The 18,449-nt window shown below is 38.1% G+C and overlaps 1 protein-coding gene across 1 annotated transcript; it reads left to right on the top strand.

The window, feature by feature from the left end:
* Positions 1-4,555: 4,555 nt before the first annotated feature.
* Positions 4,556-5,648, top strand: LOC5577738 (bypass of stop codon protein 1; the record flags this gene model as incomplete). The annotated part of the gene is made up of 1 exon (XM_001663465.2): positions 4,556-5,648. A coding segment is annotated over one exon (796 nt), but the record flags the coding sequence as incomplete, so codon positions are not given.
* Between the last annotated feature and the right edge of the window lie 12,801 nt (positions 5,649-18,449).

Genomic DNA, 18,449 nt, shown 5'->3' with positions numbered 1-18,449 from the left:
GTCATTTTCCGATATCAAATCTTCAAGTTGAGTCACGACTAACTTTTCAAAGGGTGTATGTGAAAATGGTTCAAAAATATTCAAAAAGCTGCACAGCAAAAACGGTTCGTTCGATTGTTAGACAACTAAAGAAACCAAAGTTAGACAACTAAATAAAGATTCCAAAAAAAATACACACAGTAAAAAAAAATTTTTTTTGCATTAAAAAACATTATTTTTGTCACAAAAACTCAAATATCTCAAAACCCTATCGGAATACCAACGTAATTTTTGAGGGAAAACGGTCCATTATATTAGCTATCTACCATAAAAATTTGGGTGATGGTAAACCAATAAACAAAAAAGTTATGACATTTCAAACATGTCACAATTTTCACATTTAGTAGAAAAAAAAAAAATTCGGTGTAAATTATTACGGGAACCGCAGTTTGTTGCTGATTTTATTGTTAAGGGCCTTGCGTGAATTAAACAAATCGTTTTCATGTATTCATTAGTATTATGTATATTATATGTATAAATAGTATATGTATATGTATATATGTATAAATTAAAATGAATTAACAGATTACACGAAAATATTTTTTTTTTACCAGGATATTTTTTTTAGAGTATGATCGATGAGTTTCTAAATGTTATATATAAACTTTAAAAGTTTTGGATTTGGGTATGCGTTATGAGATCATGAAAACATTTTATTAATACTTATTTATTTATTTATTGTTATTCAATTTTTTTACAATATCGAACACTTTTGCATCATTATTAGTACAGTTCGAGTATAGTTTTGCTTTAATTTATTTTCTGACAATGGAATTTTTTTTTTTCTATCTTTATTAACGAGATTTTTAACCCTGGGCTAGTTCATCTCGGGACCAACGGCTTTACTTCCCTTCCGAAGGAAGTCGTCACTATAACTCTTCGTTATAAATGACTAGGGTAAGTGTACCAGTTATGGCCATAGTGGTTCCCTATTTCGCCATACGTGATATCTTGAATGCCTTCACATTTTGAAAAATCTTTTGTGTTTTAGCAATAAAATAAAGGATAAATCTTGATGTTTAAACATTCAGAAAGATTAAAAATGTAAAAGTTATCCAAATTTTGCATATGGCCAAATAGGGAACCACTATGGCCATAACTGGTACACTTTCCCTATGTCGGGGATGGGATTCGGTGACAATGGAATGAAACAGTGAAATTTTTGGGTTCCTTGATCGTTTTCGCGTTATTATATTGCTCGCTGAGCTCTGATGCCGTTAATTCGTACTCTTCAGTAGTAGTAAAACAAAATGATATTTTGTTAAATCTTCTTCTTTTCTGCGATTCGCCCAATCAAATAGTTCTTTTGCAGTTTTAATTGGATGCTCACGTTCTTTGGCTAAACTTGCTCTTGTGGCTATGCGCTTTATGGTTCCTCCAATAGCATCACAAGGACCTTTGCCATGTGACGTAGCAAAGAAATGCCATTCTGCATCAATTCCGTACTTTGATTTAAATTGACATAGGCTCGAAAAAATTCTTACGGTTTTGTACTGCGATGCTGCTCCATCAGACATGAAATATATCTTTCTGATTTCTTTATCCTTATCAACGCGTAAAAAGTTAATCATTTTGGCAATGAACAAATTTACAGATACTGAGTCGTGTCTTAAATCTTCGGAAATTACAATAAAACTATAATGTTCAATTTGCGTACTTCCATTGAAATAAATAACGAATGGATGAATTGTAGCTTGTTATACGTTCCAGTGATGGGACTGCACTTCATCTTGCAATACAAAGCAATAGTTTTCAGAAAAAATCACAAATGACTAAAAATTCACCATCTTGTAATGTATTTTTTGTATTTTTTAAAAAGCGGGATTGCTCTGTTTTAATAAAGTCGTGAGGAATTAAACTTTCTAATTTCAAGCAAAAAAAAATGACACAAACTCATCTACAGGTTTTACAATAGTTTCTAGGTCACACCTATCCGTGGTCACCCATTGCTCAAATGATAACTGATCAATATAATTTTCTTCAAACTCAGCGAATAAAGTATATTTTTAGCTTTTTCGTGAATATGTGCATGGTATGTACCTATCATGTTTTTGATGTTGTTGAAGTTACTCGCTTTCTCCCAAATATGATTAACAAAGTCTACTCTCTACCAAGGCGGGTCTATACCCAGGTGTAATCAGATTTTAACTTTGTGGAGAAAACCAGCGCCGAGAAAACCGACCTGCTTTACGTATACTAGATCACCTGGGTATAGACCGCCTTGTTCTCTACGAGGTAAACTTTTTGCAGGTAAACTAGTCGTATACCTGTATAGAAAACTTTTTTTGTAGCTTTTGTCTTCAAAAGGTTTCAACACTATTGAGAGAATTTTTCTTCAGTTACGTACAATAAAAAATATGACACTATCAAGACTTTAGATCACAACACTGGATCGCGTCTAACTTTCTAATAGATGCTATAATAGTTATGAATAATTAAATAAAATATCATGAAAACAACTTGTTAACCTCATGTGGTAACCTTAACAAAAAATTCAGCAACAAACTGCGGTCCTAAAAAAATTAACAATGAAAAAAAAAAAATTCACGAAGTGTCAAATTTGTGAAATATTTGAAATGTCATAACTTTTTTGTTTATTGGCTTACCATCACCAAATTTTTATGGTAGATAGCTAATATAATGGACAGTTTTCCCTCAAAAAATTACGTTGGTATTCCGATAGAGTTTTGAGATATTTGAGTTTTTGTGACAAAATTAATGTTTTTTAATGCAAAAAAAATTTTTTTTTACTGTGTGTATTTTTTTGGAATCTTTATTTAGTTGTCTAACTTTGTTTCTTTAGTTGTCTAACAATCGAACGAACCGTTTTTTGCTGTGCAGCTTTTTGAATATTTTTGAACCATTTTCACATACACCCTTTTGAAAAGTTAGTCGTGACTCAACTTGAAGATTTGATATCGGAAAATGACGATTTAGATGGAACTGAAAAACTGTGCAAAGTTTCAGATATTTTTGAAATGGTCGATCAGAATCGACTTGCATGCCTCCTTGGAATCCCTCTACTTTGGCACTAAGATATTGTAGCGATTATGGTGGCCCATTTTTATGTGAAAAAAAAATCTTACTGACACATTTTTTAGTTTTACCTCTCAAATTTGTACATTTGAACCCCAAAAAGCTACGGAAAAAAATACGTGGAATCCATCGAACCCAAAGTTTCAAATCACTAATCGAATAATTTCATCAACTACTGTGGTAAAAATGCAGTCCTTTAGCCCCTCCTCTCAAAATTTAAGGATTCTATTTAAATTTTCACAGTAGCTTCTGGGAGCTCGAACAAAATATAAAGGATGAAACATGAGATTTTTGAAGTTTGATAATTATGGGCCAAGGTCACCTGAGGTTCCGAAAACCGGAAACGGGTACTTTGGATTATATCTGAACCTTTCATAATACCGCCGTGAGGGGTGACATTGGGCCTCGGGGGTGACTTTGACCGCCCTTTTTGATGCATCTCATGACTAGTACGGGAGTCAGAAAACTAATCCATGTTCATCCATCGGCTATTTATAACGTATTCTTGAAGCTTATCACATTGTTTTCATTATTCTGATTTTAGTTTGCTGTAAAAATCTTGGCCCAAAGTCAGCCTTATGGCCCAATGTCACCCCGCACGACGGTACTTTGATTCGCCTTATCTTCGAAATACTGCAAAAATGAACTCATAGATGTTTTCTTCATTTCGCCAGGTATAGTTGGAGTGAAGTATCCTGCCACAAGAGCTAAAGAGAAATCTTATCGTGTGAAAAAACCTGGCGCATTCTCACTTGAATAAAGTATTTTACATTATTTAAAATTCGTGCTAATTGTGATCATGTGGAAGTCTGATTCATCTCTGAAGCAAATTGATATTTTTCTATCGCAATTGTTGCAACACTGCTTCGAACGGCTCGAAATATTCAGATTATTCCCTAATAATATTTCAACATCATCGATTTGTCAATGCGTCGCTGCCGAGAATTGAGCCTATTGGTGTCCGTATATCTAAGTAGACAAATTGGATAATAAGAAAATTGTATCATGATAAATATGAGAAATATCCAGAATTATCCTGGCTTTCAAAACAGCCCGTAGGGGATTTCTTTTGTCCGGCCAGACAATGCACGTTGAAAGCTCTTTTTGTACATTTTCCAACAGCCTCTAATAAACTCCCGATGATAATAACTGCAAACATTAGTCACAACCGTGACCCGTGTTAAAAGTGCTAATCATTTGTGGCGCATTATGAAGCAACGTCAGAAAGAATCTCACGCCTCGGTCATATTCAGTCTTGGAAGATCTCTCGGATCCTGCAGAACTGTTGTTGTACCATTCTCGAATACAATTATATTCAATAGAAGATATAAATCTACAGTTCACAAGAGAAAAGATTGTTAGTTGATCGCGTGTTGCGGCAATCCATAGCTCGATGAAGACTCAGGGTTTGATTCTGGTGGCGCTGGTACTGGCTCCGGTTTGCTTGGCCAAACCAGGAGTAGGAGAATTTTTCGAAAAGCTCTTTGGCGTGTTTCACCCCGGAAGGTATCAACGTAACCGATGCACCTGACAATACCACGGATGCTGGAGAAATCACTACGGAGCTGGATGTGGTAACGGAAACAGTGGCAACCGAGTTTGACAATGAAACAGAAGTGACCAATGCCAAGTTGGTAGGTGTGAAGGTGGAAAGTTTAGTGGAATCCGACGAAGTTACAACCCAAGTCACCACGGTTGAGGATACGACATTGGAGATTGAGCATAGTAGCACAACTCCTTCCACGACTACCACGACGGTAGTTTACAAATTATTCCACCCCAATATTACCACTGATTCAACTACAACCACTCAATCATCAACAACGGTGTCTTCCACTGCTGCATCATCGGAATCATCCACATCGACTACTATCGCTTCAGATGCCTCGACAACTTCTGCTTCAACAACTGCTGAATCATCGAAAGCTGACTCATCTGTTGCCGTTTCTCAAACCGATGCTCCCTCAACCACTGCAGCGTCGCCTGATGTAGCAACTTCAACCATTTCACCGACAGCAACCAACACTACGTACCAAACGACTGTATCCACTGAACCCAATTCTACAGTGATCTTGGTGACCCCGGAGGTTCAATCCTCTACCTTGGTCACTCCGCTAGCGGCTTCCTCCACCATCGTGAACAACGCACTCTGCAAAACCACCTACGATCCGGCAACCAACCTGAAGATAACGTCCTGCGCGACATCGGCAACAACCACCAAGAGCGAACGGAAACGATCCGTCGATAGTAACGTTGAACTCTTGGCGACTTGGTGATTGATGGAGTGGAGACGGAAGTGCACCGACTGATCACGAGGGGTATTATGCGAGCAGTGCAGCGAAGGAACGTGACGACACGACGGAGATGTTTTCGAGTATGAATCGCCGATGACAATTAGCGCCCCGTAGATGAGGTGTTAACTGTGCGAAAGGTTTCGAGGCGAGAAGAGTGAGTGATTGTGTCTAGATTCTGTAGGTTTTGTTACGTTCACAAGTATAGTATGTAATTTATGAACGCGTGAATGTTATCTGTTCTATTTAGCATAAATAAATCAATTTTGTTTGATATTTTAACTGTGAGTTTTTTTTGACGTCCCAACTAACCCAAAGTCCTTTCAATTCTTCCCAATTATCAGTAAGTATATCTCAATCATTAACCTTCGAGCTGCAGCGTTGTTGTACTTTGTACAACAGTTGTGATTTATATACTACCTTTTGCACAGAGGTTTCTATCGACACCAAACCAGAAAGTATCTTCTTAACAACAGCAGTCGACAGTTTTGGTTTACTGTTTTGCCCTGAATAATGCTGAAAAATCGACAAATCAACATAGAAGTCGCATAATAATGAACGTACTATATACGGTTCGAGTACGCCGATTTCTCAGGAGCCTGTCCATTTAATAGTCGTTTTAGTAAGTGTCAAGGGCTATTCTTGTTCAAGCTAGTGGATTCAAAACTATGTGGCGCACGAAGCATGCCACTTACTTACTTACTTGTTTGGCTTTACATCAATTATCTTGATAAAGCCTCGCCTACAATATTACGCCAATTCACTCGGTTCATGGCCGCTTCTCTCCATCCTCGACTGTGACCCATGCTCTCCAGGTCCTGGTGCACCTGGTCAATCCACCTAGCTCGCTGCGCCCTACGCCTTCTTGTTCCGACCGGATTCGTAGCGAACACCATCTTTACAGGGTTGTTGTCCGGCATTCTTGCAACATGCCCTGCCCAGCGTATCCTTCCAGCTTTAGCTACCTTCACGATACTGGGTTCGCCGTAGAGTTGAGCGAGCTCGTGGTTCATCCTTCGCTGCCACACGCCGTCTCCTGCACGCCGCCGAAGATCGTCCTTAGCACTCGGCGTTCGAAAACCCCAAGAGCTTGCAAGTCCTCCTCGAGCATAGTCCACGCCTCATGCCCATAGAGGACTACCGGTCTTATGAGCGTTTTGTACATCGTGCATTTGGTGCGAAGGTGAATCTTTTTTGACCGCAGTTTCTTCTGGAGCCCATAGTAGGCACGACTTTCGCTGATGATGCGCCTTCGTATTTCCCGACTAACATTGTTTGTCAGCCGTTAACAAGGATCCGAGGTAGACGAACTCGTCTACCATCTCGAAGGTATCTCCGTCTATCGTAACACTGCTTCCTAGGCGGGTCCTGTCGCGCTCAGTTCCGCCAACCAGCATATACTTTGATTTCGACGCATTCACCATTAGCCCGACTCTTGTTGCTTCGCGTTTTTAGGCGGGTGAACAAATCTGCCACCGTTTCAAATTTTCTCCCAATAATATCCATGTCGTCCGGCAGTGTTCTGGAAAAGCCCAAACAAGACGCTTCGTTTTCGGAATGCCGGGAGTTTGATTTTAGGTTCGCGTGTTGTGCTGGGCAGTGTTTTGGAAAGCCCAAACAAGATGGTTTTTCGGGACGCCGGGAGTTTGATTTCGGTTCGCGCGTTTTGCTGGGCAGTGTTTTTTGGAAAGCCCAAACAAGACGCTTCGTTTTCGGGACGCCGCACAGTGCGTTGAATGTATGGAGATGCGGTACAAAAATCAAAACTGGAAGATCAAGCCATTTAAGCACCTTTGTATGAAAAGAAAATTTTTTTTCTGGTGAAAAGAGCTGCAATTTGCATAAATGACATATAGTATAAGCATAATCGCAAAACTGTCCTAAGCGCCAAATCCATTATTTTCCAAGAAAAACATTGTTAATTTGTACTATTATTGCCTATAATGGTGTAAGAAGTAATTTGCAAATATGTCTCTTCACACTCGTAGCTGCAAAAGTGACTTATGCGCCATTATGCAAAAATATCGCATATTTTTAAAATTTTCTAGTTTTTAACATAAAATTTGAATAAAATCTTGGAAACTTCATTTAAAATATATTATTTTAAACATAAACTTGCTCTTGTGTAATGTCTGGTTCAGCTTTGACCACATAGCGTTGCGAGATTTTCGGTTTCTTATCACAAACAACTCATTTTCATACTTCAGCTGGTTAAGGAGTATACCGAAAAATAGTTGAAAATCTCGAAGAGTTGCAGGAAGTTGCAGCTGTATCTTTCAGACCTCTTAGAGGACACTCTGAGAAACATGTCTGTGAGTGATTTAGGGTGGAACTCGGTGGAACTTTTTTTGAATCGATTACCAAAGTTACATGTTAGTATTCATAAGTTTGATTTCATAGCCAACTCATCGTGCCTATTTCTCATATTCAAAGTTAAAATTGGTGTGCTTATCCCATAAAATATACTTTTTTAACCTTCAAACATGTTCTCTTTCAAATTTTGATTGAATGGATTGGTTTCAAACATCCTCCGTACTAGTTGAAAGTAATGTTGAAAACATGCGACAATATTAAGTTTTTTGTGCTACTCCGACATCTGTCACTTTCAACGCTTATTGTAGTCGTTTTAGTGCTTTATAAATCTTATGAATACACGTTTCAATAGCCGATGTTATCTATAAACACTTGTGGATACTTATTATCGCCGAATAAAATAGCTTGAAATTTGATTTTTGTCTATGGAGCAACGCACTGTGCGCCGGGAGTTTGGTTTTCGATTCGCGGGTTTTGCTGGGCAGTGTTCTGGAAAGCCCAAACAAGACGCTTCGTTTGCGGAATGCCGGGGAGTTTGATTTTAGGTTCGCGTGTTGTGCTGGGCAGTGTTTTGGAAAGCCCAAACAAGACGCTTCTTTTCCGGGACGCCGGGAGTTTGGTTTTCGGGTTCGCGGGTTTTGCTGGGCAGTGTTCTGGAAAGCACAAACAAGACCCTTCGTTTTCGGAACGCCCGGGAGTTTGATTTTAGGTTCGCGTGTTGTGCTGGGCAGTGTTTTGGAAAGCCCAAACAAGACCCTTCGTTTTCGGGACGCCGGGAGTTTGGTTTTCTGTTCGCGCGTTTTGCTGGGCAGTGTTTTGGAAAGCCCAAGCAAGATGGTTTGTTTTCGGGGCGCCGAGAAGTTTTGCTGTTCGCGCTGTGTGAATGCGAAAAGATATTCGTGTCCAGTCGAGGATGGATTACCAACTGGTGAGCTCGTTTCATACTTATGATAACACATTTTTTCATGAAAGCGTTACTTTTTTGTAATATTCAATCAAACTTTGTATGGTTCGTCACTACAAGTGTCGGCATTATTCCTGTTTCATATAATTTAAAATATACGCATATATTTTTCTCTTTTCACCATTAATAAAAACTTCTTTTGAATGGTTCGACATGTTAGATGTTGGCGTTTATTTTAAAATCTTCTACCAAAAACTTTTTGAGACAAAACTAAAAACTAGCTTTAAGTATAAATTGTATTTTTCCTCCTTATCCATGGATCGCATCACCGACCAAAGGTGACTCCCAGATCTTTTCCTTCCCTACTAATAAACACCCTTCCTGTGGTGATTGTGGAGATGCAGAGGTTTTCTCGGTCTCTAGAAGCAACAATCATTACACCCTAACATTCCTTCCCTATCCCAATTGACTGTAAGGACTTGGCCGGCGCCGTTATGATCAATAATATTAGATCTGCTAAAATTGCACTCCGAGAGTAAGCAGAAACTCCCATTCCTTATTCATTTGGATCGCAGTGCAATTATTACCAGTTCCGATCAATCACGGAGTAGCAACCATTGACATGTACAGTCAGTCTATGCTATGCTATGCTAATAATATCCATGTCGTCCGCAAAGCAAACAAATTGTCCGGATCTCGTGGAAAATCGTGCCTCGGCTGTTAAGTCCGGCTCTCCGCATAACACCTTCAAGCGCAATATTGAACAACAGGCACGAAAGTCCGTCGCCCTGTCGTAGTCCCCGTCGAGACTCGAACGAACTGGAGTGTTCGCCCGAGATCTTCACGCAGTTTTGCACACCGTCCATCGTTGCTCTGATCAATCTTGTGAGCTTCCCGGGAAGCTGTTCTCGTCCAGCAGCATGCCACCTGGTGTCGAAATCTCATTTTCAAATGACCATCGTATGCCACTTGGGCTACTGGACAGCTTTGCCAAAAGTATCTACCTTCCAAATCATCAAGATCTAGAGATATCATATGCTACGGACGTTACGGTTCTTATTTCTCAAGGTTCAAAAAGCGCTCCTACTAGCCAGATTCTCGAGTATACCCCATTAGGCATAAAGACGTTTGGCATAAGGACGTTAGGCATAAGTATGTTAGGCATAATGGACGTTAGGCATAAAGACATTAGGCATAATGGATGTTAGGCATAAAATACGTTAGGCATAATGGACGTTTGGCATAAAATTACTTGCGTGTGTGCCATTCAAAACTCTTGTCATTTCGAAAATTGTTTGGGTCCATTTTCCAAATTCCATTACGTTGATGGGGGTGGGTGGGTGTTCTTAAGATGTAACAGCTCATAAGTGAGCATTCCATAATTAAATTATTTAGTTATAAATTACTATTTTCGGTGTTTTGAAATTTGATAATTATTCCACTATCGCAAGATATGGAATAAGATTGTTGTCATGGTCATTGTTATCATTCAAAAGTCTAGCTTAATCCATTATTGTAAGTATGCATTCATGTTTGCGATGTGCAAGTGTTATTAATTTCTAGAAATATTTCGTTTTGGTGAGTATATGCCATATTTTGTTATATTTCTCTAACATAATTGCGTTAATTCTAAAGAAGATTTCCATATAATTTTTAGTACTTGATTAACTTGAAAACAACAATCTAGAGTTAAGTCAAAAATTCATATTATGAACTTCAACAATAATATTATGGTAGTGTGACACCAAGAAGAGCGCTACATTTCCAACTCCGAGTCTGCTCATCAATTTCATGTAGTGAAAACAGTTCCTTTGCCTCTTTTGCCAACAATTTTCGATATTTTCAAACATTTTTGAACAACCACATATTTAAGCACCTTGAACATATATGAAATTCGTCGAGTTTTGAAAAGTAAAATTTGATTTCAAAGTCAATTTATCAGTCAAGTTCAAATTTAACATAGCATAGTATTCAGAATTTAGCATGACGAGCATTTTTTATGGAAATATTTACATCTACACAGCAAAAAATTCTCAAATTTACATGACACGTAATTTTTTATGATAATCATGTAAAACGAGTTGCAACAGAACATTCAACGATTATTAATGTAAACTGTCTCATTGCATTCGATAATGCTTGCAAACTTGAGTGAAACTGAAACATTTCATGATCTTCCATCCAACATTCGCCAATGTTGCATGCTTTCTTGCATCTTGAAAGTGAAATTGCAAACAAGAATTCTCGGTTTACATGATTCTACGCTGAATATTCTGTCAAAAATAATGCACATGGATGGATCGACGGCTTGTCATTCCATGTGCATTATTTATGATTGAATTTCAGCGTGAAAATCATGTAAACCGAGCCGTTTTGCATGCAACATTCTTCGAGAGAAGACGTTTCGCGTTCAATATTAAGGATTTTGGTAACAATGTTGTATATAATAGATGTGTTTATAGGTTTTATCATTGAATAATACATGAAATATGGCTTTGCATGATTGAGGCTAATATTACGTTACGTGTAAAGCTAAGATTTTTTTGGTGTGTACAATTCCAAAAACTATTAGAACAGCAAGAATCCACAAAACAGCATATTATTGGAAGAAGGTGATTTTTAAACAGCCTTCTCTTCCAGATATTAAATTAAACGTATAATTATAAAGAAGAGCCTATGATTCAAAGAAGGGATAATTTATGATGGAAGTATTAAGAGTCATAATGACATTAATTACTGAATAAGTACACACCAAAAAAATCTTAGCTTTACACGTAACGTAATATTAGCCTCAATCATGCAAATGTAAACCGAGAATTCTTGTTTGCAATTTCACTGTCAAGATGCAAGAACGCATGCAACATTGGCGAATGTTGGATGGAAGATCATGAAATGTTTCAGTTTCACTCAAGTTTGCAAGCATTATCGAATGCAATGAGACAGTTTACATTAATAATCGTTGAATGTTCTGTTGCAACTCGTTTTACATGATTATCATAAAAAATTACGTGCCATGTAAATTTGAGAATTTTTGCTGTGTATGTCTCGAAAGAACAGTTGAATTATAAAGAAAAAAATGCTGATTAAAACATTAGCAGCACTAACTCCAGTAATTTTGGCGACAGTATAACTATGGAGAACAGCCTTCAATTTAAAGAAGGGATAATCTCTGATGAAAAAATTGCCAATAATATGTGTACAACCAAACTCAAAAGATGAGCAGCAGTTACAGTGTCGTTCTTATTCTTGGCATTACGCCCCAACCCAAGTTCTTAGTTAAGTGTTCTAGGAGCACTTCCACAGTTAGGGGTCATGTACAAATTATGTAATGCTCCATGGGGAAGAGGGGGTCAAGCCAAGAGTGTCAAGCCTTACAAAATTTTCGAAGGACTCATACAAATAACGTGACAAAAGGGGTGAGGGGGATCGAAAAAGTCGAAATTTAAAGTGACATAATTTGTGTACCATCTCTTATTAAGGTGAAACTCCTTTGAATCCACTAATAACTTATAAAAGTAGTGGTACACAAAAAATATTCTTCTATTTGTTGGTAATAGTGAAATTATAATTGATAAGACGTTGTTGCCAGTAATCGCTACTTCAATTTGAGTCTTTTCCCCTTCGACTGAATAAGATTGCTTGATGTCGTACGTAACCATCAACGTATCTGACAGCCCTGCAAGCGAGCAGCCGGCGTAAAATTAGAAAAATAAAAAAAAGCGAAATGCTGTGATCAAGTGATTGTTTTTAGCACGGTTTGGTGAAATTTTAAGTTGTTTTCATCAGAAATCCACCAGTTATTGTTCTTTAATTAACAAGTAGTGAAAGTAAACTGTGTAGGAGGTTATATGTTTAGCGAAAGTGGTAAAATTAGGCGAAAAGTGTTCTTCGTTCGCTGGCGGATAAGTGTAAACAATTGTAGCAAAGTTAAACGTCCGTGTTGAAAATTAGCACGGTTCATGAAATTTCCACCAGCTACTAGTGTTAAAACTACGGAAATCGTAAGGTAATAGTGTTCTGAAGTCTCGTTAGCAATTTGGGAGTGAACTTAGTGTAGGTAAGTGAAATATTTTGAGAATAATGTGGACTTCCAGAAATGTGTTTGTATATGTGAGGAAGCCATTTTCACTGCATGACAGGGATTCCTTCCTATATGTCCTTAAGCAAAAGTTTGCTTTGGCAAAGTAATATTTTTTCATTCTTATTTGTGCACGATACATGAGCACGATTATTCATGGCCAAGGACCATGGATCTATTTGGAACCGAACTAAAATACCTTCAGCATGGCTTGACTCTATGGCAACAGAAGTTACCACATGCTAATCATTTAATCAAGTGTTGTCCTAGAAATTGACCTCAAAGAATTCACAAATATGGGTCGACTGCAAGACAATCGCATTTCAAAGGACACACTGTTATCATTGGAGCCCTCTACAATTACCAAAAAAGTCAGCTCACATTTTTTACCAATTTCAGTTTTCATTTTGGAAATTATGCCTATCGTCCATTATGCCTAATGACCATTATGCCAAACATCCATTATGCCAAACGTCCATTATGCCTATCGTATTTATGCTTATCGTACTTATGCCTAACGTCCTTATGCCTAACGTATTTATGCCTAACGTCGTGCACCCCAGGTTCTCAACTAAAAGGATGATCCTCAACTCTTAAAGGTAGATAGAACTAAGTAATGTCACTTTGAGAAGACAGTATACCGTGCTATCTCCTAACGTATACGAGATATTAAAGCTGAAGTAGCTGGCAAAATGGGAGGAATATGATTTCAAGGTTTAAATGGCTTTGACACGTCTAGTTCGGTTGGTCGTCACTAAACTTCTCATCTTTGTGTATTTCTCCTATTCGGTACAAGTCTGAATATCTGCTTAATTCTCGTTTCTCTCTTCCTACTTTCTTGCTTTCTCAGAGCGAATTCTCAAGCGTTACCACAACTCCTCTATCCTTTAGTTCGAAAACAATCTAATTAAGTCAAAATTTGTTTATCGCAAAATTAATTTAGTAACTTTTAATATTCAAATTCACATTTATGCTTAATAGTAAAAAATAAAATTTATAGTTTTACAATTTAAAATTCATCTATTTGTTCGATTCTACGAATAATAGACAAATTCACTTTTCCTTCACTTCTTATTTCTTCTTCTAGAACGTCTAATCTGAACCACTGGTAGTGGATCTAATTCTTCTTCATGCTGTAAATTTTCCTGATGTTCAACGCTTGAGAAAATGAAATAATTGGGCCGGAAAGCCGTAAAATTCGAAGTAGTTAATAGATTGTTCGTCGGATTCGGGTTCTTCTTCTTTCCGTCTCCTTTTAAATCCTGTTTGAAATTCACTTCCTCTTCTCATAGTCTCTAGATGACGAAATTGCTGCTGCTGGATTTCTTTCTGGTGATAAAATGGAGTGCTGGATCGTGCTTTTGAGTCACTGTACTCTCATGAGGGTATATTAGGGTTCCCTTTTGATAAGAGTTTGATGATAGTTTCTGTTGACGTTCATCTTTAGGGAGGAAATTGGCCTATGTTATTTACGCAATATTGCAAGAGTTGGATAAAAAATAAGCAATTTGTTCTTCAACATCTAAAACCCTTATTTCTGGGCCAAGCAAAAACTTCTTCAGTACTTCCTTGACCAGTGTAACAGCTCTTTCCGCTTGTCCATTGTTTTCTGGCTGGTACGGTGGACTTTTCATGTTCATTATTATTAATTTGGTTTTACATCAATTAACTTGATAAACCTCGCCAAAATATTTCGGTTCATGGCCGCTTCTCTCCATCCTGGGACTGTAACCCACGCTCTTCAGGTCCTGATGCACCTGGCCAACCCCAACGCTTTCTTGTTCTGACCTGATTTGTAGCGAACACCATCTTTACAGGGCTGTTGTCCGGCGTTCTTGCAACATGCATTGCCCAGCGTATCCTTCCAGCTTTAGCCACCTTCAGCCACCAATAACTATGAAACATACTTTACTCTTGAAAGAACAGCCTAAGATCAAAATAAGGAAAAATCTCATGTGAAAATTTAATCAAGTGTAATGCAAATAATTGTTTTATCAATACAACTACAAAGAAATGCCGATGATTCAAAGAAGGTAAAATTTCCAATTAAAATATAAGCCAAATTATTGCCGATAATAATGAAATCAGTATAACTCGAAAAAATAGCCCATGTTTAAAAGAAGGAAGAAATTCTGATAAAATCTTTAGAAACCCAGAGATAATCAACCATCAGCTTAAAGTCTTGACGCGATGTGTGGAATTCACAACTTCGACCTGAATCAACGGGTCGATTTTATAATTCTCTTGGAGCTCTAATAAACCGACAAACATGACGTCCCGTCACATCATCAGAAACAACAAATCAATTAGCTTATCAATCGCTTATACACGCTTATGAATCCCACACATCAGTATTGTAGCAATTTGATTTTTTGGTTCGCGATTCGGCCAAACGACCCGTTCGGCCAGATGGCATTCGGCCAAACGGCATTCGGCCAAATGGCTGGACACCGTTTTCGACGCATTAGCCCGACTTGTTGCTTCGAGTTTCTGGCGGGTGAACTAATCTGCCACCGTGTCAAACGCGAAGCAAACAAATTGTCCGGATCTCGTGAAAATCGTACCTCGACTGTTAAGTCCAGCTCTCCGCATGACACCTTCAAGCGCAATATTCAACAACAGGCACGAAAGTCTATCGCCCTGTCGTAGTCTCCGCCAAGACTCGAACAAACTGGAGTGTTCGCCAGAGATCTTCACGCAGTTTTACACACCGTCCATCGTTGATCTAATCAATCTTGTGAGCTTCCCGGGAAAGCTGTTCTCGCTCACGGGAAAGCTGATTTTCCATAGCTCTACACGGTCAATACTGTCGTATACCGGAGATGCAGATGTATTCTCGGTCTCTAGAAGCAACAATCATTACACAATAACGTTCCTTCCCCTTCCTAACTGACTGTAAGGACTTGGCCGGTGCCGTTATTGATCAATAATATGAGAATTGCACTTCGCGAATATGCGAAAAATCACATCCCTTATTCATTTGGACCGAAGTGCAATTCTTACCAGTTCGGATCAATCACGGTGTCGCAACCATTGACATGTACAGTCAGTCTATGCTATGCTATGCTATTTTACTAAATTGAATATACTTATACAAGTTTTTACAACGGAATCATTTTTGATCATTTATGCGTACACAAAAAAACAATAGACCATTTCCGTCAAAAAAATTTATTGGCTTATATGCTTTCTGTCAATTTACTGAACAAACTTTCCTAAGGAACCGATATGTTTTGGAGCCTTTAACTGTAAGAAAACAATGAAAAACTTGCGGCACGTTAGTGCACCCCTCGGTCCCCTACAATTTGTTTCACCTCGAAAAAATGCAGACCCCTTTTTCCCCTATGGTTTTGCCACCACGTTGTGGTGAATTTACGATCAGCTGGCATGACCAGATGATTTTTGTTTATGTTTTCATTCATCATAAGGGGCTCCGTTGCGGTTTCGCTCCCTCCTTCCTTCACGGCTCCTGAAGTCTCCGTAATCACCGCGGAAACCACCTTCGCCGATTCGGCCGGTTATGACCGCACCCGGCGAACACTACACGGTTCTGTAACGCAAGGATTGTAGTCGACAGATGCCTGATCTCTCTGCTTTGTGCCGACGAGGATTGAAGGGATTGAATATGCCGGAAGATTCCCGCCTAGAGGCAGCAATGGACCAATGCACGAGTTCACTTATTTGATGTTTGAGCGGTGCCGAATTCATTCGTTGCCATGGTCACGTAAATAACACGACACCGCTCAAACGTCAGATAGTGAACTCGTGCACTGATCCATAGCCGCTCAAAATTTGCTTGCGCGGCTGTTGCTGCCTCAAGGCGGAAATCTTCCGGATCAACGACCAACAGATAGATTTATGCATTTGTCGGCATGAATAGTAAAAAAATAGCCTCTAATAGAACTAGCGGTACCGTAACTGCTGGGTGGATGAGAGATTTGTTGTTGGGGGTGGTTTTGAATTTTGAATCTGTGGAGGAAAATATATTTTCCTAAAGGAAGACCTGAATCGGGTTGGAGTTGGAACTGTGCTTCAGAACGGGTTGCGCCAGTTCCAACCTGGTTTAAAAACGTTTGTTTGAGTAGTTTCGGTGGCGCTCCTGTTTGCGGCGCCCTGACCGGGATCACGGTCAGTTTGAGCGCGCACCTGATATTGACGTTTGCAAATGTAAACAAGCATCCCAATGCAGGGGTGGAATCGAAAAACTGTTGCAAAATCACCACGCTGATACCCATAGGGTTGAACAAACTGTGCCGCATCTCGAATTATTTTTTCAAAAAGTTCAAAAGTGGAAATTTATAAGAAAATCAGGAGTGCATATAAACAAATTCTGAAAGCGTTAATATTCATTAAAAATGATTGTCTTTCGAAGAAAAATACAAAAACGGGGGGTTAGATCCGACGGAAATGGTCTATTTATGCAAAAACTTTTGTGTTGATAAGCTTAACAATATAGGATTGCGAAGCACTATTCCGGTTTTCGAAGTTTTTCAACAAAACATATGAATTTAAATCTTGTTTGAGATGGGTTATACCGATTAATGATACCTCGCTGACTAATGCTAATTCATCTAACGGTACGAATATTGTGGTGGTTCTGTTCGGGATGAACCACTGCGACCAGTTTTCTATGATCTTTTGTGGTATAGGGTCAGGCGGGGCAAGATGAGCACCCTAAGGATAAGCGCGATTTAAGCGTTAATTATTTTGGTAAAATTGGTAACCATCCTTATCTTTTACATTATTAACTTTGACCTCCAACCATTAAAAGTTCTTAAAAAAGTGATAAATAATTTCCAAAATAACACGTTAAAAAATAGCTTTTTTATCATCGGTCAAAAAACCTGCGGGGGCAAGATGGGCACCTCCCATTAAAAATAGATACAATTTACTAAAAAGAAAACTGTTATTCTTTTCAATTGTTTGCAAAATATCCCGAGATATTTTTCCTTTAATATCTGATCAATTATTTATCTTCAAACTAGCTTAGTTTTTCAAAACCTTTTATCAGAAAAATAATAACTTTTCATAAATTGCTAAGATTTTACTTAATAAAAAAACCGATTGATTTGTTGTTTGTTTGTATATTTTTTAGAAAAATTTGTTTTGTCAATCAGAATTATACCGGTAAAGTATCAAAGCCCACAGACTAAATGTGGGTTCCTATATTTTCACACTTTTACTTAATTTTGAACATGGGTTTTGGCTCGCATCCTTGCCCCTTATCCATAAGGGTGTAAATTTATTAATATAATCAAAACAATTGTAAATATTTTTTAAATTGTAACAAGTTTTGCTCCTGATTATCTACAGAAGATTATTCTATAACTATACGGTCAAAAACGAATGAATTAATTTGTTTACGCAACAAAAATATCACTTTTAAATTAACAAATCTTATATGAAAAGGTAAATTTTTGGACTTCTATGTATTTTGGACAATGTTTACGTTGTGCTGTTGATTTTTTAGCTGACATTTGTGGCCATCATATCACTTTAATTATATTCATCAGAACCCCAAATAATGTATTGAAAAAAATCGGTAGGAACGACACAAACTCTCAATAGCGCGCCCCTTAGTCAGGTTCGGCCACTAAGCTGGTTGAACGATACTGATTTTGACCATGCATCGGTATTCTAGCGTATCAAATTATTGCTTCTACTTGTAAGCTTCAAAATCGTTTTTTGAAACTGTGAACAGGTTTCATCACATGAGACATTTAGGTTCATTGAAACAAGAAGCTTATTTTAGAAGTTAGGAGATCTGCTACTCCATTGATCCGGAATC

The sequence above is a fragment of the Aedes aegypti genome, unplaced genomic scaffold (assembly GCF_002204515.2).
Source record: "Aedes aegypti strain LVP_AGWG unplaced genomic scaffold, AaegL5.0 Primary Assembly AGWG_AaegL5_hic_scaff_658_PBJ_arrow, whole genome shotgun sequence".
Classification (NCBI taxonomy): domain Eukaryota; kingdom Metazoa; phylum Arthropoda; class Insecta; order Diptera; family Culicidae; genus Aedes; species Aedes aegypti.
Note: the sequence above shows the minus strand (reverse complement) of the source record. Positions and strands in the feature narration are given on the sequence as shown.